The sequence below is a fragment of the Protomyctophum parallelum genome (genome assembly GCF_964188405.1).
Source record: "Protomyctophum parallelum genome assembly, chromosome: 11".
Taxonomy (NCBI): Eukaryota; Metazoa; Chordata; class Actinopteri; order Myctophiformes; family Myctophidae; genus Protomyctophum; species Protomyctophum parallelum.
In genome coordinates, this window is record NC_139707.1 from 22,865,705 (window position 1) to 22,890,689 (window position 24,985).

Sequence of the window (24,985 nt, forward strand, 5' to 3'; positions counted from 1 at the left end):
TCAACTCCGTCAGGTTTTGTGTCTGACGGAGTTGACATGTATCTGACGGAGTTGACAAAAGTGTTCCTAAAACAATAAAATTATAGTTTTTGAATAATGGGACGTATTCTAATTTGGCACACAGTTAGAGCATGCCTTAAGGAACATTTTTGGCTATAGGGCCATCACAGATTTGTCTCGTGGTGACCATGGCAGCCATTTTCCAAAATTGCCGCCACCTGATGTTATTTTACAATAACTCAAGTTCTACACCATCTATTCTGGTGACTAATCATACATTTTCAAGGATGTGGGATACATTGGTACTATTTAGATTTGTCCTGTGACCATGGCAGCCATTGTTTTTCAAAATGGCCGCCACCTGCTGTTATTTTACAATAACTCAAGTTTTAGACCACCTGGGATCTTGATTCTGGCGACTAATAATACATTTTAAAAGATGAGGAATAAAGTGGTACTATTTAGATTTGTCCTGTGACCATGGCAGCCATTGTTTTTCAAAATGACCACCAACCTGCTGTTATTTTACCAATAACTCAAGTTTTAGACCTCCAAGGATCTTGATTCTGGTGACTAATCATTACATTTTCAAGGATGAACTTTCTCTGGGAGGGGTCAGGGCTTATTTCAGGTGCAGGTTGAGTTGCTACTGACAGGACATTAAAAGGAGGTGGGCTTTCTGGCCTTTGACTTGTCCCTTTCAGGTACAGACGCACAGTTTGACTTCACTGGCCACTGCAGTGTGGCGTTGTATCTTGGTGGCCTCCTGCCAGTGTTTCTCCATCCTTCTCATGAGCTCTGTGTTCTGGGGCTCTGTTATAGTCAACTTACATTGTCTTGGCTGGAGATTGCTTTCCTGCAGGGTCCAGCCCAGTCTTGTGCAGATGGCTGCTGGCCCACCTGGAGGCCCCAACCTCACTTGTTCGGTTGGTGTGATTAGGTGGGGTGATCTTCCCCAATCAGGATGAAGGGTTTGACCCTTTCAAACAGTAGTCTGGCCAAGTGTCTGTATTTAGTTGTGAGGCTAGATACAGGATACGATTGTTCACCCAGCCCCAGGTGACTTGAGGTGAAGGCTCCTTTGATTTGGTAACATTGCTTTGGTTGACATGCTGGGGACACAGAACGACACTGATGCCTTCAGTGTCTGCACATCCTGCCTGATAGTCCTGAAGGCAGATCTTCTGTCTTCAGTCTTTCGCTCACTGTTCACTGCTCACTGTTCACCTCAAGCAGGTCTTCAAGGTGTTTGCCTTTGCACAGGCTATATGGCTAGGACTCGTGCTTCAACCACTCAGAGAACTCCAACATGGTGTTGGTTGCTCCTGGGCCGCAGAGCATTGTGCGGCAGAATTCAGCTCTCAGCTCTGGTGGCAGCTTGTTGAAGAGTCGTGCAACATGTGAGCCGCATCTAAGTTCTGTGTCTCCCTCTGGGCCTAGGGTAGACACTTGCTATTTTCCGTAACACTAATTGGTGGGGCTGTCCAAACTTGTTGTTTAGGTGTCAATCGGGTCTCTGTTGGTGAAGTCGGGTCTAGGTGGTCTAGAAGATGAGTTAGTCAGGGGATATTAATACAATCTGGTAATAAATTCCTTATCAAGAATTTTCTTCACCAATGTGTTTGGAAGGGTGTCTACTAACATATCCCACATTGCTTTATATTCAACCACCCTAGGGGAACTTTTGACAGCTGCTGAAAGTTGGGGTACCATCAACAACCTATATAAGGAAAAATGTTCATTATGCTTTAAGTAGCATGTGACATGTCAAACTAGGGAGTTTTCATGATTCTGAATGCATTCCAAGCATTAGCTATGCACGAAGAACACTCCTTGGGCTGAAAACGGCCATAGCCATCATCACAAAATGAAGTCAGCACATTTGGGCAAGTGGATATATGGCCGAATTTAGCCCAAATGGTTTGACCCCTAGTTTGGCCATAGACTCCCTAGTTTGGCCATAGCCACTTGGTAATGTACACAACTTTCAGCAGCTGTCAAAAATGCCCCTAGGGTGGTTCAATAGAAACCAATGTGGGATATGTTAGTAGACACCTTTACAAACACATTGGTGAAATAATTATTGGTAAGAAATGTATTCACAGATTTGACATTATTCTGATAATATTCCCTGATTAAATTGGTAAAATAATAGCAGGTCCACCATTTTTGAAAATGGCTGCCATTGTCACAGGATAAATCTAAATAGTACAACTGTATTCCTCCTCCTCCTTGAAAATGTAGGATTAGTCACCAGAATCAAGATCCTAGGTTGTGTAGAACTTGAGTTATTGGGAAATAACAGAAAGTTGGCGGCCATTTTGAAAAATGTCTACCATGGTCACAGGACAAATCTAAATAGTACCAATGTATCCCACATCCTTGAAAATGTATGATTAGTCACCATAATCAAGATCCTAGGTTGTGTAGAACTTGAGTTATTGTAAAATAACAGCAGGTGGCGGCCATTTTGAAAATGGCTGCCATGGTCACAGGGCCAATATAAATAGTACCACTGTATTCCTCATCCTTGAAAATGTGGGATTAGTCACCAGAATCAATATCCTAGGTGGTCTAGAACCTAAATCAGTTAAACTTGTCAACTCCGTCAGATGTTCGTCAACTCCGTCAGACGTTCGTCCCGTGATGTTTTTGTTAATTTCCAAAGAAATAGAAAATTCGATGTTAAATATTTTGTGCTTATGTATTGAAACACCAACTGAAATGATACGTAATGATGATTTTTTTTTTTACATGGTTTTCATGTTATAATATTGAAAATAAAGGTTGAAATGACGGATTTGAGAAATTGGATTGGATTGGATTGAATAGTGTGATATTGGAACAAAACAATATTAAAAGAATTGTATTACTTAACTTGATTACTGAAAGCCATTATAAGATAACTGAGGACTTTATATTATTGTTGAAATTATCAAATTCAATTAAAAGGGATTTTAGTGTGTCTGACGGAGTTGACATGAATCAGGTATTAAGTGCATAAATGTCCCATTTTAGAAAGAAATGTTATGCGAAAAACCTGTTCCTTCTCAAGATTGGTAGTTGAGACCTGTGTCTACAAATACATCTATTTGATTTGAATTTATCTTAAAAAAAAAAAAATCTAGTTTGAAAAAAGTTTTGTCCCTTATCTCAAGAATGGGTGACATACTACAGTAGTTGCATGCATACAGTAGGCGCCGGTCAGAGGGGGGTCATTTGGGTCTGAATGTCCCCCGCACTATTGGGGGATTGCCTGGTCTATTTATTTATCCCGACCGGCGCATGCTGGTCTTGCACCGTTTCCATTTCTTGTGTATTGGCTGCAGTTGCTCTTAATCTCAACTGGATCAAGGTCCCAGACGGGCTAATACACAACAATGTGAGTCATGACGCCCCACCTTTAAGAACCCAACCAGGTCGGTTGCTGTGTTTTATATACAGTGACCTTTGAAAGCGGTTTTGGTTTGAACATGCAATGGATGAAACCGCAACATAAATAAGTTATCTACCTGGGTATGTTTACACCAGTGTCATATTCAGGGCACACGTGCGCACGCACACACACGCATACAATTGATCTCTCTCCCCCGTTCCTCTCTATCCCACACTGTCCTTTGTTCTCACTCTCTGATGTTCTCTCTGTCTGTCACTCTCTCTCTCTCTCTCTCTCTATGGACTTCTGATGAACTTCTACATTATATGAGGCCTATTCTTGTATGCTCAGAGAGACCCTGTAATTATTAGAGATGTGTGAGTGAGTTCACTACTTTCCAGTGGGCAAGCATTTACTTCAAGCACAGGGCTATTAGCCACTTCTTGAGTCGCGTTCCCTCGTTATATTGGGGAGGGGAAAGGCTAATGTTTAGAACTTGTTTGTTTCACCATCCTGCTTTTCTTTAAGCGGATGATGTCTAAACCTTTTACCCTTTTTTGTTCTTGGATCTCCACAGAATCCAAATCTCCAACTGGCCCACCCTCTTAATGTCATAGATCAGTGATTCCCAACCTTTTTAGCTCGAGGCCCAAAAAATAAATTAAACGTTTGCCCTGGACCCAAAATAGTGAAAATAGCATACAAGCTAACAGCGTGCCACTTGGCGAGCTTGCAGATCAGCTAATTTCACTATTTCTTAAACATTTGTTTTTATTTGATATCTTCATGAAATTTGTTTTTAATTCATGAAAATCTTTCCATATTTAGTATAATGTTTGTTGAAAATATTTTGAAATTATAATAACTAAAATCAAAATGTAGGAAACAAAGACATTTAAGGGACCCATAAAATTGTGCCTGCGACCCACAAATGGACCCAGTGTTTGGGATCCAGTGTCATATATAGATCCTCCAGTACTCCTGGAGGAAGGACAACGTTTAGATAGCAGATTGTGGTTGATTTTGATTGATCTTTTACCTGTCTTTCACATTCACATCATCCACGTTTAGGGCGGCTATTCTTTGCATAGACCGAGTGTTCTCAGTTGCCTCAGAGGACAGCCTTCGAAATCATCACTGTCTGGGGTTTTAGTCCAAACCATAATAACTTCAGTGTGCCATACACCACAATGAGCTATGTTGGATTTTCCTTCAATATTAGACAGAGGAAATATGTTTGGGCTATTTTTGTGATCTCCCTTCCCCCATATATTTCTCGCTTGACATAGTTTTTTAAAAGGGGGGGGGGGGGGGGGGGAGACAAACATTTGCCACGTAATGCTGTAATTCGCCTCGGTTCATCCTGTTTGTGCTGCGCCAGATCGTGCCGCGCACGTTCATGGCTCTCGCGCGCTCTCTCTTTGCACGCACCTTAAAGGACCACTTCACCACTTTTCAACCTATCTATTATATTATATATACTGTAATAGGTCCTCACTAATAATCATGAAAAAATGGAACGATTTTTTTCCTACTCAGTCTGTGTCTCATAGGATGGCTGTGGGCAGTTTAGAAACAGTCTTCCAGTGACATCATCATTAGGCAGATTTATTTTTAAACAAGATTGTTTTACAAAAATATTTAGATTTTCATTATCGTGAGAACGATGGCTTCCATTTTCGCATTGCAACTTTTCAGGACTAGAAAGCCTGCCGTTTTTATTAGCTTGTATTCCTCATCGATGATGTCACTGGAAGACTGTTTCTGAACTGCCCACAGCACTCCTATGAGACACAGACTGAGTAGAAAAAAATTGCACCATTTTTTTCATGATTATTAGTGAGGACCTATTATATGAAGATAGGTTGAAAAGTGGTGAAGTGGTCCTTTAAGGCTAATACTCCACCAACCACAACCAACAGCCACCATCCTCATATGAATCATCTGTTTCACCGACCTATATGTGTGTGGCCCATTATGTATAAGTAAAGTAAAGGGACATATCATCAACATACGGTCTGAATCCCGCAGTAACTTTGCATTTCATCATTTTTGCCTTTTCCTTTTTTGTTTGTTCCCCCGAAAATGCAACCCCGTTCATTTCTATTTCCTCTGCCATTGCCCTGACGCTGCCCTGTTGTCTTCAAACCCTGTCGCACCACAGACACCTCCTCGGCGTCCGAAGACGAGGGCTCGCTCCGCCGGCAGGGACGCATCCTGACCACCTCCACCCCCTCCTACCAGGGGGGCCACCCCACCGTAGAGCACTGGTTTAACCGCGTCATCCAGGGCACCTCGTCCACCTCATCCTCTGCGTCATCCACCTCATCCCACCCGGGAGGGAGATCTGTCACCGCCGCCGCCACCACCACCACCGCCACCACCACCACCACCACCTCCTCCGCCCACGCTGCTGCTCTCAACGCCAATGCGGCCGCCAACGCACTGGCGGACTTCATGGCACACACCCAGCTAGGTCAGTGTCACGAATGTGCACACAAAACACCGCAGATTATACAACAGCAGGGCCAAATTAGCCATTGGGCCCGTTTGGGGACGGGGCAGAGGGGTCCTTCGGGGACTGGACCACGCGGTACTTGGTTTGAGGCCCTGACAAGGACCCTGACAAGGACCCTTCATTGGCCGTTGATTGTGTAAAATTTCGGTCAATACGGTCAAAAAGGTTCATGGGGGCCCCTAAAACAATGTTCGGCCCAGGGGCCCTCGTGGGGGTTGATCCGTCCCTGTAGTACAACAGGTCATTTTGAGGAAGCAATCTGATTGGTTGAAGTAGCCAAACTAGCCATCTAGCCGTGCTTCAAACGAGCATGATGGAACGCCTAATCAAAACATAGTACAAATCAGCTGCACCGTTCTCCCAAAGCAGAGCCGACTGGGTTGCTATGCTAGCGAGTTTCTTGGAATACTTTTGGTCTAGTGGCTACATCTGTCATTAAAAAATGTGGATTCTTTTAGCGAATATCTTAGTTATAATGAAATTGAGTTGACGTGTTTTTGTAGGGTAACTGTTGTATAATCAAAATTCGCAATATTACACTCGAGGGACGTGCGTTACCATCATTAATGCACGCCTGCATTGCTGCTGGAACGAGCTGATAGGCGAGTTCCGTAAGCTGCGCAGAAGTGAAGTAAAGCACACCCTCTAGTGTAAATATTGCTTAAGCCACTCACACCTGATTATGCTCAAATGGCCCCTCTGTATGTCTTGTAGCAGCGTTAGTATTTGGCCTGTGGAATTCACCTGCAGCAGATTATTATTAATTATTATTATTTTATGACACCTTCCCATAATGCAGCCGTTTCACCCTGCTAATGGGTGGCTCTCAAAGCCCTCCCCTGCCTCCGGCTTGTGACACTGTGGTATCCGGGGGATAATAACTTAGCTGCAGATGGCGTGTTGCGGGGAAGGTGTGAAACAGCGTCTTAAAATACAGTACAGTGGGATTTGTTGCACACCACGGGGCAGTTAGAAGCTGCAGAGTGTTGTTGAGCCCAAGCAAGCGGTCCAGAACCAGCAGGATAGAGGCAAGATATGTTCTCGTTAAATATTTCCCCCCTTTTTTTTTATAATTCACATACACAATGTGATAACCGAAGCCTGGCTTACAGTGGCATACAGTTTTAGTCTCCACACAGTGTTTATTTCCTCCATCCAGGAGGACATTTGCCCGGCACCCAAACTAGTGAAAATTGCTTTGCGCTGCGTTGCGAGCTTGTAGATCGGCTATTTTCACTACAAACTTGTGTTTGTTTGTTTTGAAATGTATACAATTATTTTAAATTAATTTATTAAAAGAAAAATCTTTTGAAATATATATATTTTGTAATGTGGGAAGAGAAAATGGGATTATCACTGGAGTCATGACCCAGAAAAATGTGTCCGTGACCCACAAATGGGACCCGACCCAGTTTGGGAAACAATGGTTTAATAGCACAAGCCAAACAGACTCTTTTTGTCATCCCTGCGATTACATCTAGTTCATTCCACAGTCGTGGGCTGTTTTTCAGATGCCTTAGCGCCATCCCTGACAGCTGTGCGTTTTCCAGATCTTCCGGGGCCTTATCTGCAATCAAGATGTAGGCAGTTGCACTTACTCCACGGCCCATAAAAGATGGGTTTTAATTTGGCATCTTTCTAATTAGCCTATAGTCTTTCTGGCTGCCGTTTCGGTTCCATTCACAAAAAGCACTCGGAGAAGGCTTGCTCTCGTCAAAGCCACACGTTCTGCGTTGCTGCGTGAGAGCGTCAAGCCTTGCCGGTTAATGAGATTCGTTCAATTTATCTCCCTCCGAAGGTGTCAGCTGGATAGCTAGACGCTGCCTTGAGTTGTGTGTGCCACTGTCAGGCCTATAGCCTATTAGGAGTCGGGACGGAGCTGTCTGATTTGTCTCCCAGCGTCTCCCAATGCGAGGTCACTGTCATAAAGAGATGGCAGCAACTGGTACTGAGTTCGGCTATAAATAAATCTCCTACAACAGTTATACCAAACTCTCCTATGTGTATCTAATATCTATCTGCACAGTAAAGTCCCCAGTGTCAGTTTAAAGGTAGTGTTCTTTGGTTAAAATAAGTGTTAACACTTCTGTTGCCCAGGATGTCCACACGTCTTATCAAGTGTGGGCATGTCGTGATGTCTTTTTATCGATAATAATAAACAATAATAGCCTAATAATAATAAACTGACCTTGCTCAGCCCCACCCGATCACTTAACCTACCTTTAACTCAATCAAAATGGACCCTATTGCATGATACACAGGTATACCAGCAACGTAACATGTACAAAAGACTATTACTTAGTATTACACAGGCTGTGTTCTGTATAAACATGCCAAATGTTGTACGTATTACGTAACAACTGTCCCAGGTGCCGGTCCTTCTCTGCTAAAAGATAGATGAAACATTACATTACTATTTTTATTTTTGTCCCTCACTAACCATTAAATGACTAGGATTAAAATCTGTGTTAACTTCATTGTGATGCCATGAGGCGTCCTCTTAGCTGGCTAAGGCTCGAGCACGAGGGGAAAGAACAAAGGGAGGCTTTCATTGATGTCCTCAGACATGCCTATTAATGATATTACACAAGCATCTAGTTCTCTGTGGATGGATCACTCACGACGTTGGGGATACATTTCCAGTGGCCACGTTGAAACAGCATCGCTGCTGCCCGTTTTGGTGGGTTCGAGCTGTGAAATCCTTGCTAAAGCACATCCGACCTCGGTTTAAGGGCCTCTACTAACACAAGTAGAGGTGGCCATTAACAGGGGCAAAACGGCTTGTACTGTAGCTTCTCAAAACAACTCGTTTCCTATTATTTCCTGACCCTGTCCGATCGGTTTTCTTTTCCAAACACATGAAGTGGATTGTCACTCAGTTGCCAAAGCCCTAAGTAGGCCCGACGTTTGACCTCTTCCCCCCCCACCCCCCGCACCCACCGCAGATAACCACTCGGCGCCCCCCGATGTGACGGGGTTGTCGGAGCGCCCCTCGTTGCATGCCGAGCGTCCACAGGTGGGCTCTGTTCGAGGCGTCCCACGGGGGTACAACCACACCAGCAGCGCTATGGAGACCGCAGACGGTGAGTTTCCTCCATACGCACACACAAGCACTTAGCACACACTCTCACACATAGGCCTGTCACAATTATTACATAATTGCCTAATCGCATTTCTTTTTCTTTTTTTGATAATCGCACATTGGTTTGCATAATCGTGATAATCATATCAAGGTTGAACATTTTTCATATTTTCACTTTAAAAAAGAGTGGAAATAGCAGATCTACAAGCTCAAGCCGCTTTTAGAGCTTGTAGATCATCTATTTCCACATCTGCCCCATGCACCTTTTTGTTTATAAAGCCTAAATAGACAATTAAACGACAATTAAATCGTTGATCACAATTTTTTGTATGACAATTCATCGACAAGTAAAAGTTCACACACAGACAGACAGAGTAAACCTCCCCTTTTCCCTCCCGCTGTCTGTCCCTCTGTCTTCTTCATGTGTATCTCTATGTCTGTCTGTCAGCCTGGCACAGGCTGTCGATTGATCTCCCCAACCCCAAGTTGCCATGGTAACTGAGAATCCCTCCACAACCCCCCCCCCACACACACACACACACCCACCCACACACACACACACACACAGGGCTGTACATACACCCCTGTTTCTTTCTTGTATCAGCCAGTGAATCCGTCAATTAAACAATATTAAAATTACTCTCTAACTGTCTGTGTTGGCGTAGCTTTAAAGGTTTCCCTACATCACCCGAGTCGAGTTGATTTATGTGAAATACAAACGCCATAAACTGGAACTGATATAAGGCATCCAGCTGGTTTCTCCTTGCCACGTTGCAATGCGACCAGGTGTATAAATGTAGCAGCCTGTTGGGACATTACTCGGTACCCTACATACCCGCCACCCCTGTCCAAACATAATGAGGATTTCACACAGGATGTTTTGCCATTTCTGAGCTGATGCACTGCGGAACAGCAATCCGATGATACTTTGTGGCATCTCTAATCTTTGCACCTTTAGTACATCGAGCCAAGCGCAAGACAAGTATGTCTATCCATAAACCACAAATAAACCTTTTGAGCTGTTATGTTTGTGTTACCTATCCGTCTTGGTTCTAATATCAGTCCTCCTGGCATGCTGCTGCATAAAACTCGCAGCTGACGTGTCTATAAGGAGGCCATCTGGACATTGTACACAGCGTGAACACGGTCTGTTACATTAGCAGCCATTAATTCCCTGCCACTCCCAGCGGAATGTGCGTCATCTGTATTTTCCCTGCCTTGTGAATGCAAAGTAGGTAGTACAGCTAAAAGTTATTTTTCAGATGTCCGACCCAGAAAATATATTGCTGTGTGGTCTTTGAGAGGTATTAAATGTCCTTCCTTGGATGCTTTACTACATGCCAAGGAAAACCATGTTGCAAAGCTGGACTTTACTTGCCTTTGTCTTGTCTGTTTTGATGTCTTTTCTTTCTATTTCTAACGTGCGCGCACACACACCGTCGCACACACACACACACACACACACACACACACACACACACACACAGAGAGTCCTGCAACATGAGCAGGATTGTGTCATTGACAGTCTGCTATGTGTCTCCTCCAGGGTATGAACTAAGAAGTGAAGCAGCGCTCAGTTTAACGGATGGTATTTATACCCATTCCTCCAGCTCTGCTATGTGTGCTCTGCTCCTTGTGTTGTTTTGCCATTAACTTCAAAGTCACCTCTACTGATAATTGTCCAAACTATATATGTGTTTCACAAACATTAGAGAATTCATAAGCAATTCAATAACCCTCTGAAAATAATTCCAATTCTAACTTGTGTGAATGTGCAACCATGTGTGTGATGCTTTTGATTTTAGCTTTGGGGTTTCACACAACAAGATGTCAAGCCTAATTCCTTCCTAAAGTGATCTTTGAGATTTGAGCTTGAAATGTTGGCTTTCTTTGTGTAGTCATACTGTAGCCATTCAGACGAATGTTTATTCTTGTGAATATTTATGCTTGATTTATACTTTGTTGCACAACAGTGGCAAGTGCCAAAAAATAGCACATCTACAAGCTCCCAATGCGTCATGGTGCATTGTGAGGACAGATACAGAATAAGATACAGATAGAGAAAGTCTAAATGATAACATAGTGACACGTTGGTGACACGAGGTGTCAATCTTGAGTCACTGTCAGGCTGTCTGATATTCATAGGCATTTATGATGGCATCCATCCAGTCTTTCTGGCATATTAAATATCGTCACACCACAGGTGGTAATATAGTCAGAAAGTTGTTAAAGATGGAGTGCCGTGATTTTAACATTACTCTAAATAGCACCTAGGCGTGTATTAAAATATGTCTTCCTTGTGTATTTTTGGTTTCTTCCTGAAAGCTGGAAGCCTTTGAGTCAAAAGACTTTAAAAAAAAAAATCTTCCTAGCATAGTACCTGATGATCATGTTTTAGGGGGGGGGAAACAGTTCATTGCATTATACATGGGTTCAGGTTGCTGCTAAATGCAAATCTGATTATAGTCTATGCATAATTCAGTGATTCTTAAATTCATTTATCATACTATTATCATACGTACGTATACGGATTAGTCATGAATATGTTAAGTATAGCCATTGTATAGGTGATGCCTGGCCTTCAACATTTTAAAAATGGTGCTTGGCTGTAATCTCATTAATATCATAGGCTTTTGGGGTGCGCTGGGGTCTGGGTCCACAGATGTGTCTGGGGCTTTCTAATTGGTCTGTCAGGTGCTCTGGTGACCCTGACACCCACTCTGAGTGCTTCAGTCCTTGGATGAAGAAGCAGTTTGTCTGATTCCAGCCCATTATAAGCCTAGGCCAGGCCATTTGTATGCAGCTGTGGCCTCTTGTCTCCTGTGGCTGTCTGGAATGTCTGAAATCTTACCCCCCTCCACTCACTATGTACATTCTACATAGTAGAAATTAATGTTCATGGGATGCACATAGTTTTTCTTTAGTCCGCAAATAGCCGTGTCCTATATGTGAGTGAAGAAAAAGTGTGAGTGGGCCTCTCCTCTCTCCTCTCACTTTTGGCCACTTTTCCACCGGGGTTGAACCGGTTCTGTTCTTTTTCCCTCGCCTAATTTTGAACTAAATTAATTGGTTCAGATACCTAAAAGTTGGTTCAGAACTGGAACCAAAAAATACTACTTCTTGCCTTGAAGTGGGAACCAAAGTGGGCGTGTCAGTGTCACTCTTCAGGTTGGAAGATGCGGATGTGATATAAACGGTCATATAAAATAAAGAATGGAACCAGTCCAAAGTTATTTTTGTGGAAAAGTAGCCGTTGTGTCTGGTTCTGGATTAGGGATGCGACTTATCTATTGTCTTGATAGTGATCATTCTATTGGTTACTTTTTTGAGACGCTACATCAGGCCATGCCTGATGAAGGTCTGATCGACTGAAACGTTGCTGCTTCAATACAATTATGTAAGTGAAGGAAGGATTCCAGTCTTTTTGTCTCCACCAGGCCGAAGGCATGGGGGGAGAGTATGTTTTGCACTCCGTCCGTCCGTCCGTCCGTGTGTGTGTGTGTGTGTCCGTCCGTCCGTCCGTCCGTCCGTCCGTCCGTGTGTGTGTGTGTGTGTCCGTGAGCAGCTAATCTCGGCCACGTTAACCCGGTCGATGCCAAATTTTGCACACACACTCCCTGGATGCCAACGATGAACCTCTGCCCCAAACTTTCCAGAACGGCCTGTTATAGCGCCACCAGGAGGCCGCTTTGTGCAAAACAAGTTTTTGCACAGTACACCTACAGATTTTGTCCAAACATCACGCAAATTGGTACACAGTCTCTCTAGAGCCATTCAACGAAACCGGTCTTTCAGATTTCTCAGACTCCATCCTGATTGGTTAAGATTGGCTTCCAAAGTTCACAGGAGTGCTCAGTTTCAAACAAAATGCTGCAAATCATGAACACATCGCGTGATTTCCGTGAAATTGTGCACCCACATTCCCACTAGGCCGAGGACGAAATGCCACATGAACAATTTCAACTCAGCCTCAAGGTGGCGCTATAACTGGGCGAAAAGTGTTTTTACCTCTAACTGCACGGATCTGTGGATAACTTTGTATGCCAACTCCCTAGTTTACTTTTGTTGCCCTTTTATCCAACCACCAGATGAAGGCAAGCTGCAATGTCCTACATTCCTATCCTGGTGGAGACCTGTGCCCAGAAGGGCACTTTTTCTAGTTTCTTCTGAGACACTACTTTAAAATAAAATAAAAATGTATTGTATATATCAACAAATCAACGCACAAACATAATAATAATAATAATAATAAAACTTTATTTGTATAGCACCTTTCATGACATGAAATGCAGCTCAAAGTGCTTTACAGAACAATGGAGAATAAAAGAAAAGCAAGGCAACGACATTAAAAAACAAGCAGTAATGCAGTACAGTCAGGACAAGAAAAAATAAAAATAAAAGATCAATTAAAGGCAATGTTGTAGAAGTGGGTCTTGAGCTGAGCTTTAAAAATGTCTACAGAGGCTGCCTGACGAAGGTACAGTGGGAGCTTGTTCCATGCCGACGGCCCGTAGAAGCAAAAAGCTGCTTCCCCGTATTTTTTAGTTGCCATTTTTTTGGGCAAAGCGAGCAGGCCGGCGGTGGAAGACCTTAGGGGGCGGTTTGGGACATATTTAGGCAGGCAGTCATGTAGGTAGGAAGGTGCGAGACCATTGAAAGCTTTATAGACAAGTAAAATAATTTTAAAATCAATCCTAAAAACAACCGGAAGCCAGTGCAGTGATGCCAAAACTGGAGTAATATGTTCTCTCATCTTAGTTCTAGTTAAAACTCTGGCTGCTGCATTTTGGACAAGTTGTAATCTGTCAGTTGTTTTCTTAGGCAGTCCTGAAAAAAGTGCATTGCAGTAATCAAGCCGAGAAAAAACAAAGGCGTGGATTCGCGTTTTTGCATCGTCCAAGGACAAATAGGCTCTGATTCGTGCAATATTTCTAAGGTGAAAAAAGGCAATCTTGGTGACATGATTAATGTGTGAATTAAAGTTCAATTCAGAATCAATAATAACCCCCAGGTTCTTTACTGTACTGTTAGTTTCTACAGTTAGGTTGCCAAGTCTGCTTATTATTGATTCTTTCTGCTCACTAGAACCGATTATGAGAACTTCTGTCTTATCCTCATTTAGCTTGAGAAAGTTCTCACTCATCCAACATTTGATGCTAGACAGGCAGGTCAACAGCGGGTCTAAAGCACAGGGATCATCTGGAGCCACAGAAAGATATAGTTGGGTATCATCAGCATAGAAATGAAAATTGAGGCCCAGGCCGTAGCGTAACGGTCTGGGCACCGGACTGGTAATCCAGTCGCAGTGTGCCGCGGGTTCGACTCCCGGACCCGACACGGCCTTTACTGCATGTCATCCCCCCATCTCTCTCCCGTTTCCTGTCAGCCTACTGTCTGTCCCTTCAAAAAAATCAATAAAAGGCGTAAGCCGCAAAAAAATATCTTAAAAAAAAAAAAAAAAATGAAAATTGACTCCGTGATTGGTAATGAGTTCGCCCAATGGCAGTATGTACAAGGAGAAAAGCAGAGGGCCAAGAATCGAGCCCTGTGGAATACCAGAACTGATGTCATGTTTGTCTGAGTCAAACTCGGCTAGATTGACAAAGTAACTTCTGTTTGATAGGTAGGAGGAAAACCAGGACAGGGCCGTACCAGACAGGCCTATCCAGTGCTCCAGACGCTGTATTAAAATTGAATGGTCAATCGTGTCAAATGCAGCTGTTAGATCTAGAAGTAAGAGAACGGATACATGTTTCTTGTCAGCAGACACCCTAAGATCATTCATTACTTTTACAAGTGCCGTTTCTGTGCTGTGACCTTTCCTAAAGCCAGATTTATTGTGGACATTATTGTTCTGTAGAAACACATCCAATTGATGGAAGATGCATTTTTCTAAAACCTTGCCCAGAAAGGGTAGATTTGAAATGGGTCGATAGTTACCCAAAACAGCGGGATCAAGATTGTGTTTCTTGAGTAGGGGCCTAACTACAGCAGTCTTCAGTGAGTCTGGGAAGACACCTGATTGTAGAGAGCTGTTTACAATTTTTAGGATATCTCCAATCACACTGTCTAAGACCTCTTTGAGAAAGGTGGTGGGAATTGTATCCAATGAACAGGAGGATGATGTCATCTGTGATATGGTTTTGCGGAGTTCGTCTTCATCAATTGCGCAGAACGATAATAGGCTCCCCCTGGAGAGATCTACCCTGGGACCATTAGCTGCTGTTTGAAGGTTTGCGCTAGCAGCAGCACCATTCATAATATCAGCTCTAATGTTAAAAATGTTGTTGTCAAAAAAGCATTCAAACTCATTACACTTAGCTTTAGAGGCCGGGAATGACTGCTTGTAGGACTGGGGGGGGTTTAAAAGTCGTTCAATGGTAGAGAATAGGACTCTGGCATTTTTCTTGTTCTCATTAATAATGCATATATGACATATAATAACATATATGTTCATCTTTATCGTACAACGGTGTCTTGCAAGAATAGCCGATCTACAGGCTCACAATGCATCACATTGCAACGCATTTTGAGCTTGTTACTTTATTAAAATATATTACTTTTTATTTTTGAATAAATCGATTAGTTTGTTGCACCCTTATTCTGGTTTGCTCTCATCTGTGGCGCTGGTCCACTCCCCTTCCACTTCCCCAATCCATCTCTCTATCCATATTATTTTGTATTTTAGCAAAGATTTCTCTGATGATGTTGTTGTCGTGCTCAGCTTTTTGTGTTAAACATCAGTGTTTGTGTATGTTTTGATTGACTAACATACTGTAATATTATTACAATACAGTATTCTTTTTTTAAACTTGTGTAGACCTGATAAGGGTTCCATTTAGGCTACTTCAAAGTATATAAGAAAATGTTGCAGAAAGCGACAACAATTATACAGAGTGGATTAGAAGTGGGCATCTTTCCAGACATCTCATGATGTATAGAGGACTTCTTTGTTTCGCTCGGCAGCAGACCCCTCTCTCTCTCTCTCTACGTCGTCCTCAGACGAGCCCTCCATCGGCGTCTCCAGTCATCTCCGTTGTCCATACATCTGGCCAGCTCCTTTGTGCTTTCCGCACCAGTATCTTTCTTTAGTACGTCCATGTAGGTAGGTGTGGGACATCCTCTCGACGTCCTCTCACACGTCCTCTCCTCCTTTTATATATACTAGACCGGTGCCCGGCTGTAGAGCACCGAGTCGGTAACAAAGGAACCCGTTGTACCTGTTCCTATGGAGATTTCTGTAGATGCCCCGTCCAGAGGCCTTTTGTGGCGGTTCTGGACAACCGTGGGTCCGACCGTCTCGACACTGGGCATGCACTCCCTGTAGGGGTGTGTAATGCGTGTGTCGAATTTCGGTGGGGCTAACGGTTCTCGAGTTGCATGCATTACAGCTGTACACACGTTCGTACAGACGCACAGAGACATGGCACATTTAGATAGAAGATATTTTAAACCATTGTGAGACCGATAGTCCGATACATAGGAAGTTGGAACCTGTGTGCAACATTAGTTCCATTGACATCCAGAAAGGGATGTGGATCCACTGCTCTCAGTGAGCGCGCACAACATAGATATTAAAAGAAATGGATGCCTTGTTGGCCGCTGCAGTTCGTTGGAGCCATGTGTATCGACGCGAGGGCGTAAGTGCGGAAGGAACGTTACGGCAAATCACAGCACGTCTTTTCCGGGACTTACCCTCTGTGACGCACGCAGAAGCTTCTGTGAAGCACTAGGTCTCACGTGGCCAGACTGTTGCCTCTCGCTGGGCTACGCGGGACTAGTGAAGCACCAACACGGAAGCTTGACCTCACTTGCGTACCATTGTATCGTAACCATTGAGGTGACCGGTAGAGGTCATGTGACTCCACTGTCTGTTACTGACAGCCGGTTGTCTTTTATGTGTCTGACCTTATTTCCTCCTCTTTCTTCTCTTATCCGTCCTTCCCATTTATCCATTCCATCCTCCTCCTCCTCCCCCTCCGCCCAATCAATTCCTCCATTAACCCATCATCTTTCCTTTCGTTCCTCCACTTCATCTGTTTTCATCCTTGACAAATCTGTCTCCCTCGTCATGGCCATCTTTTTCTCCCCATCTCTCTCTATCCTTCTCCCCTGGCTCTCTACCAGGTGTTCCAGTCAACAGTCGCGTCTCCTCAAAGATTCAGCAGTTGCTCAACACCCTGAAGAGACCAAAGCGCCGGCCGCTGCGAGAATTCTTCGTCGACGACTTCGAGGAGCTCCTGGACGGTAAGATTGCTTGGAAGTAATTAGACGCCCTGCTCTGTCAATGTGTGTCAAATCAATATTGCCCTACAAAGCCAACGTGCAGTAACTACGGTGGGAAAATGGCTGATAAAAAACTGTTCAGCCAAATGAGATATCGGCAAATAAGCGATATCATATGACACTAATTGCGATCTGCGCCAAGTCACTCACCGAACTCTGATGTCTTTGCACATGAAAATCTTTATCGTTTAGAACAACTAGACCTGTACGTGCCCGTTGGCCACCGGCCTACTTGAGTGATGCAACTTGGGAACCTAATAATACCCGCTGTCAACTTGCATAGCACCCATTTTAACTATCTGTCTGTGTCCCACTGTCCCACATGGAGATCTCTGTATTTGTCTGTCTGCCTGTGTGTGAAGTGTGCAAACTGACTGTGAAAAGTGGAGTGGTTAAGTAATCAATTTGCAGGTGTGGTGTTGCCATGGCAATCGATTGGCTGAGGCAGAGGCTGGAAATTGCACAGGTGAGGGGATTTAGGCTGATTAGGCCCACTGGCAGAGCCTGACCAGAGCCTTTTGTGGTGGTTCTGGAGAACCGTGGGTCCGACCGACTCGATACCGGGCACTGCACTCCCTGCGGGGGTGTGGAACGCGTGTGTCGAATGTGAAGTCGGTGGGGCAAACGGTTATCGAGTTGCGTGCATTACAACCGTACAAACACACGCACGCATGCAGACAGAGACGTGGCGCATTAATAGTAGGATTTAGCGCCATTTTGCGGCTTCCTTTCAGTCTGTGTTGCTGTCGGGTCAGTGTTCATTTGGGTGTGTAATGAAACGGTTCTGTGTCCTTAAGTTGTCACACCGGTGTCACTATCATCACAATCGCATGTACTACAGCATCACCACGCCTAAATTAGTGCAGATGCGATGTTAGATCGCTGGTTGTTTTTCCCCCTGTTTTGGTGGAGCTGTGACCACCAGGTGTGGCCAGGAAGCACTGGGAACAGCACACGCACGCACGTATGCACGCACGCACACACTCTACTCCACTACGTCTCGTAGGCAAATATTGTACTTTTACTCCACTACACTTATTTAAAAACTTTAGTTACTTTGATTATTATTACAAAACATACAGTGACCACTTCAGCCCTATACATGTTTCGCCCATTTGAAACTGTGATAGGAGTGAAACTGTGGAATAAATTGGATAACGAGCTTAAATTGTCTAGGTCAATACAAACATATAAGAAATTATTTAAAGCAAAGATAATTGATACATATATAGCAGCAGAACAAACAAAATGAGAGAACGGTTGAATGGGTGCTTGGCTGTATATATTTGTAAAAAAGAAAACAAAAACAAATATGTATACATTTTCATGTATAGACATTTAGATAAGTATGGTTATATTTATTTCTATTTATAATTATATTTAAGTTTATATTTATATTCATATCTATATTATAGTATAGTATGTGATGACAGATGTAAATCAACATCCTGTTTACTTTTGTTATTTTTCCTTTTCTGTTTTTAGTAATATTTCTATGATATTGCTCTTTTTCTTTCCCATTTGTGTTTTCATAAATTATGCTACTGTGATAATTAATCACAGACTTATTATTATTATTATTTGTATTATATAAAAAGGTGGGCAAAATAAGCTTTATGCTTCAGCCCATACCTTTTCGGTCAGAACTAGTCACTGTGTTGACTAATTAATGTAATATAAATTAAGCAATGTAAATTGCTTAAACCTATTTTTGTTTATCTGTTTTTGTAAAAATGACCGAAATAAAGATTCAAACTCAAAACTCAAAATAGCTGATCTACAAGCTCGCAGATGTGCTATTTTCAAAAGATTTGTAAACATTTGAAAACTTTAAATGGGACATTCAGCATAATGAGTACTTTTGGTACTTTAAGTATTTGATGCCGATACTTTTGTACTTTTACTCAAGTAAATTTTTTATTCCGGACTTTTACTTGTAACGGAGTAGTTTTACATTGCAGTATTGATACTTTTACGTAAGTAAAACAATTTAGTACGTTTTCCAATATTACACACACACACACACACACACACATGCGCGCACACGCACGCGCGCACAGCACACTCAGCCCCTGCCAACCATCACCGTCCTGCCCTACCTAACCATTTCCTCCATTCCAAATAGCCCACCGTGGGTTTTTGGGTGGTACTCGGACACAAGGCTGAGTAAACAAGTGAAAAACGCAGCAGGAATAGCAATGCGTCAGCAAGGTGACCATAAAAGAAAATAACAAAAAAGAAAAGAAAAAGGCAACGCTTCTCCAGCTCAGAGACTGGGATCCTATTTGGGGGGGGGTCTGCAGCACGCAGCCACAGTGGTGTGGGTGGTTTGGTGTGAGCTGCAAATTCATCCCGCAGTGCTGAGACTAGGATGGATGGTGAGTGATAGCATAGCGCAGACCGCTACAGTATGTGTGTGTCTCTCAGTCGAACATCCGTCGGTGTTCTAGGAGCCAGGAGAATTGTTATATTTTGAGGATAATGAAAGGGCAGGCGAGGGGAAAAGACATAGGAGAGAGAGAGAGACAGCTATACACAGCAAAATTCGGTGTATTCCGAGTGTAAACATGGACTTGGACCCACACAAGAGGAGTCACCGGGCACAGCAGCAGATGTGAAAGAAGCCAGGATCAGGGCTTCATTCGGTGGCTGCCTCTGACACAGGAAGCTGATAATAATGAAACAGACCTCCTTCTTTTTAGTATAAGCTAAATATATAGTCTTATTTTATGGGATACATGTTTTTGTGAATTCTATATATATTTTTTTTAAGATATTGTTTTTGCGGCTTACGCCTTTTATTGATTTTTTGAAGGGACAGACAGTAGGCTGACAGGAAACGGGAGAGAGATGGGGGGATGACATGCAGTAAAGGCCGTGTCGGGTCCGGGAGTCGAACCCGCGGCACACTGCGACTGGATTACCAGTCCGGTGCCCAGACCGTTACGCTACGGCCTGGGCCGTGAATTCTATTTTTGTGATGTAATGTACCATATCCTTGCATTGGACCCCGGGAAGACTAGTGGGCGTTTAGCCGTCAGCTAATGGGGATAATTTAATGCATGACCTTTGAAGATTACGTCATAATATGGCAGCCAAGTCTATGGGATTTGTAATGTTTGTTTAGAGCATTTATGATGTAAATCGTTTGCCAGTCGAGTCTATGGACTTTAATGTTTGTTTAGAATACTAAATGACGACCTAAGAGACGTCACATGGCCGATATAAATATAGTGGGTCCCCCTCACTATACATATAAATACAGTGGGTGCCCCTCACTATACATATAAATACAGTGGGTGTCCCTCACTTCACACCAGTGTGATTTTTAATAAACAATTACACCTCCTTCATCTCCCCGACCACACCCCCTTCCAAACCCACAACCCTCTTTCTTTGATGTGATCCTACTATGCTTTGTCTAATTCACTACTGTGTTCTCATTTACCCGGTGACAGCTTCTCCTCTGTTCACAACTTCACATATAATCTGTAACCACATGAACCGTTGTTGCGTCCCTATTCTGCAAACTGTTCAGCAAAAATAGCAGATCTACAAGCTCACATACATGTTGTGCGACATGTTGTGAGCTTTGTAGATCTGCTACTTTTGGGGTGAGACATTTTGGTGTAGAGGGTGGGGGAAAGGAGTGGATCAAGTGTTGTGGACACAGATTTAAAATCCATTTTGGGCGGGAACCCCTTTTGGTGTTAGCATTATGCTATAGCTATTGAAAAATAGCAGATCTACAAGCTCAGAAAACTGTCAGGACATAGAATACATTTTTAGAATCTGATCTCAGGTCAGAATGGGTTAAATATGTATAGGGTTCAAGTGGTTAAGAGATAGGCTAGATAGATACACACTGTTTGAGGAAATTGAGCACTTTTGTCACTTCTAATCATATCGGAACATCTTGTTAGGAAACATTTGAATAGATTGTCAACCCCTCCCTCGCCTGGTTTCCTCTTGGCTGTTCACCTCACTGCTTCCGAACCAGAAGCAGCAAAAAATGTAAATGAAATAAAAACTTGTTGACAATTTCAACTAAAATGTTAGGAATGGACTAGTGGTGAAGAGATTCTGTTCTGAAAATAGGTTATCTACAAGCGGATAGCCGATCTACAACGCGTTGTGAGTTTGTAGGTTGGCTATTTTCAGCATGTAATCAAGTGTAAAATCAGCCATTGCGACTCCATCAAGTCCTGGCAAAATATGTTTTAGTCGACTAAATCAACTGTATGTTTAGTCGACTAAAATCTTAATGTTATTTAGTCGACTAAAACTAGACTAACACTAAAACATTTCAGATGACTAACATATGACTAAAACTAAAGGGAACTTTATTCAAAAGACTATGACTAAAACTAAATCAAAATTAGCTGGACAGAAGCTGGGACCGCCTACATGCGTGCACATGCACATGCTTGTTCTTTTTTCTGACATGCTAACCACTTGAGCCCTATATTATATACTTCTAATATGATGAATAGCGAATAGGATAGGAAAATGTGGACTTCTATTTAACGATTTTGCGAAACATGTTAAAATGTCGGAATACCGCCCAAAGGACAAGGCCTCAATTGTGATCTTTGGCACCTCTCAAGGAGGATCCCACACCTCACGTTTGGAACCACTGGTATATAATATAGCCCACCTGAGACCAGATTCTACAAATGTCTTCTACTGTAAATCATGACAGTTTTCTGAAAAGCCTATGTTTCTAAATCAGTGGTGCTGTATTTGGCCGCCGACCCTCATCTGAACATATGTTGTTCCAGGGACCCCCCAGAAGCAAAGATATGAGTTAAAATGTTTGCTGTGAAAGAATATATATTCAATGATTTGCATACGTTTTCAGGATCTTTCTAAAACAGCAGATCTACAAGCAGATTGTGCTGCACTATGAGCTTGTGGATTCGCTATTTTTCAACAGCTTACGTTTAATGGTTAAAGTGGTCAAAAGCTAAAGCGACACAGATACGTTCCAGGTCTTAATGGGATAATGTACCTTCCTTCTCTCTCTCCTGTGTCTCTGTATATCATGTAGTCCAACAGCCAGACCCCAACCAGCCCAGACCCGAGGGCCAGCAGATGAGTCCCCTGGAAGGAGAGCCTCTGGGGGTGCTGACCAACTGGCCTCCCTCCGTGCTGGCCGGCTTGCAACGTTGGGGAGCTACCCATCCCAAAAGCCCCTGTCTGACTGCACTGGACAACTCCGGCAAGCCGGTTTACACACTCACTTACGGTAGGTTATCAGTAGATGTGTTAATTGCCACTGCCCTCACGATTCAATTCGATTACGATTCACCAGCTAATGTTTCGATTCGATTCTACGATGCATTGCGAATATGCATCGCGATGCATCACACTTTTCTATATTCCTGCACAACATGGCAAGTCAATACAAGCACTCAACATATTTCATTTTGAATTGTATGCACAAGTGCATGTGCATCCAAATGTATTATTTATTATACTATATGCCTACTTTTATGTATCATAAAACCAATGTTATTTAATTATCTTATAAATTATATCCCCTGTGACAAGACAGCACAACATTCTATAAATGTCACAGCACTGATGTAGTGATGTTTCAAAGGGCACACAACTTTAGTTAACATAATGTAACGCCCACCGTTGTGTCGTTCATGTATAACTGTGCTACACATTCTCTCTTTAGGTAAACTATGGACCCGCAGTCACAAACTGGCCTACACTCTCCTGAACAAGCTAAGCACCAGGAATGAGCCTCTACTCGTGCCTGGAGACAGAGTAAGTCATGAAATACAGCATATACAGTATTAATCCAGAATTAATACTATTATGTTTGCCGAGTAGTCTCTTCCCCGTCACTCCCCAACGCTTGCTTTTGCGGTGTGATGCCATTGAAATGTATCCGCTCCGTCCTCTCAGTAAAAAAAATCAATGTGACTAACTATATTAATGCTTCTGACGAAAGAATAATAAGCAGCGGCCACCCTGGAAATGACCGATTATTGCTCCCGGTTCACGGGGGCGAATCACAGGGCCTTCATCGGGGCCTTTCCAGTGCATTCTGTTGCACAGCACCACAGCGCCGGAGTCAATGGTGGCATCAAAATTAATAATATATAGCCTGCTGGGCCAATGCGGACATCATTTATAGTTTCACCCTGCATATTTTTTACTGTATGTAAAAAATGCTAATCAAACTACTGCTTGATTCAGTGTCCTTAGTTTCCTTACTGTGTGACTGTTTTCTGCCTTTTATAAGTAAACAACTACAACGTGTAGCTGTGTGATTTGGAGCAAGGACCTTGCAACTTTGCTCCAAATGTCTTTGCAAATAATGCCATTTCTTGTCTTGGGGTTCAGAGGGAAATTACAATGGCCGTGACGTTGCTTGTCCATATACTGTTGCAGGTTGCACTCGTGATCCCCAACAATGACCCTGTGATGTTCATGGTGGCGTTCTACGGCTGTCTCTTGGCAGAGTTGGTACCCGTGCCCATCGAAGTGCCGCTCACGCGTAAGGTAACCACCCGCAACATTCCTGCACCCCTCGACTCCCCTGCTCCTGCATTTACTTAAGTACAATTTTGAGGTATTTTTACTTTACTTGAGTATTTCCAATTTCCAGTACTTTTACTTCTACTCCACTACATCTCAGAGGCAAATTAATAAATATTCTCTGCTGGTTAGTTTGTTGGATGTGAACTGATCCCCAAGTTTCTCCGGTCAGAGAGAGTGTATGTGACACCAAGGTATATTTCAACAGGATAGTAGTTTATTGTCTTCAGTGAGCCATGGTTTCTACAAGCAAGATATAGGAAATGGAATACATATTAACTATATCATGACAATAAAGGACCAGATTGGAAGACAAGTAAATCAAATATAACTCAGAATATGGCAACAGAATGGATATGTATGTATAAACAGGTAGACTGGGCATTTATACATATATGAGCAATCATAGTAGGCTATATGGCAAGGTGATCAACATAGCGTAGAACACATTAAGTCAATACAGAACATAAAGGCTTACATTGGTCAAGGACACACGGCTGCAGAGAAGTGAGGTGTTGTCGGGTACTCAGTGAGAGCTGCAGGTTCTGCATGTAATGTTGCCTGTGTGAAGGCTGGAGACTGAGTGAGGAGTGTGGGGTGAGTTGCTGGTTATAGGTGCCACACCTAGACTGTGATTGGCTAGTGAGTTGAGTGGTGTGATGGCAAACACATGTGTGATTGTGGATGCAGGGAATGGGGAGTGTCCACCAGAGGCTGCCAGTCAGACAGCATGCAGATAATTCACAACACAAATATTGTACTGTTTTTACTCCACTACATTTATTTGAAAACTTTAGTTAGGGGCATTTGAAAAGAGCAGATCTACAAGCTCATAATGCGCGACGTATTGTGAGCTTGTAGATCTGCTATTTTCAAAAGACTTTTATACATTTGAAAACTTGAAATGAGACATTCTGCATAAAGAGCACTTTCTACTTTAAGTACATTTTGATACCAATACTTTTGTACTTTTACTCAAGTGCATTTTGAATTCCGGACTTTTACTTGTAAGGGCATAGTTCTGTATTGCAGTATTGATACTTTTACCCAAATACAAAATGTGAGTACTTTTTCCACCACTGTCCTTGACACGGATGCTGCCGCCTCACAAGTCCACAGCCCGCAGCATTTCCTACTGCAACGTTTTACACCAGGAATTCATGCAACT

The 24,985-nt window shown here is 42.9% G+C and overlaps 1 protein-coding gene across 8 annotated transcripts in view; it reads left to right on the forward strand.

Moving 5' to 3' along the window:
* Positions 1-24,985, forward strand: part of dip2a (disco-interacting protein 2 homolog A) — a gene marked incomplete at its 3' end in the record, with an annotated part of 157,696 nt that overhangs the window by 71,913 nt on the left and 60,798 nt on the right. For 4 of the 8 annotated variants that reach the window (XM_083776616.1, XM_083776615.1, XM_083776612.1 and 1 more), the window contains exons 5-10: positions 5,541-5,852; positions 8,840-8,977; positions 17,104-17,223; positions 22,313-22,510; positions 22,949-23,040; positions 23,671-23,781. In XM_083776616.1, the coding sequence (XP_083632742.1) occupies positions 5,541-5,852; positions 8,840-8,977; positions 17,104-17,223; positions 22,313-22,510; positions 22,949-23,040; positions 23,671-23,781 (971 nt within the window). Of the gene's footprint in view, positions 1-5,540; positions 5,853-8,839; positions 8,978-10,522; positions 10,565-17,103; positions 17,224-22,312; positions 22,511-22,948; positions 23,041-23,670; positions 23,782-24,985 lie in introns of all 8 variants that reach the window. The other 4 variants (XM_083776609.1, XM_083776610.1, XM_083776613.1 and 1 more) reach the window with 2 other exon arrangements.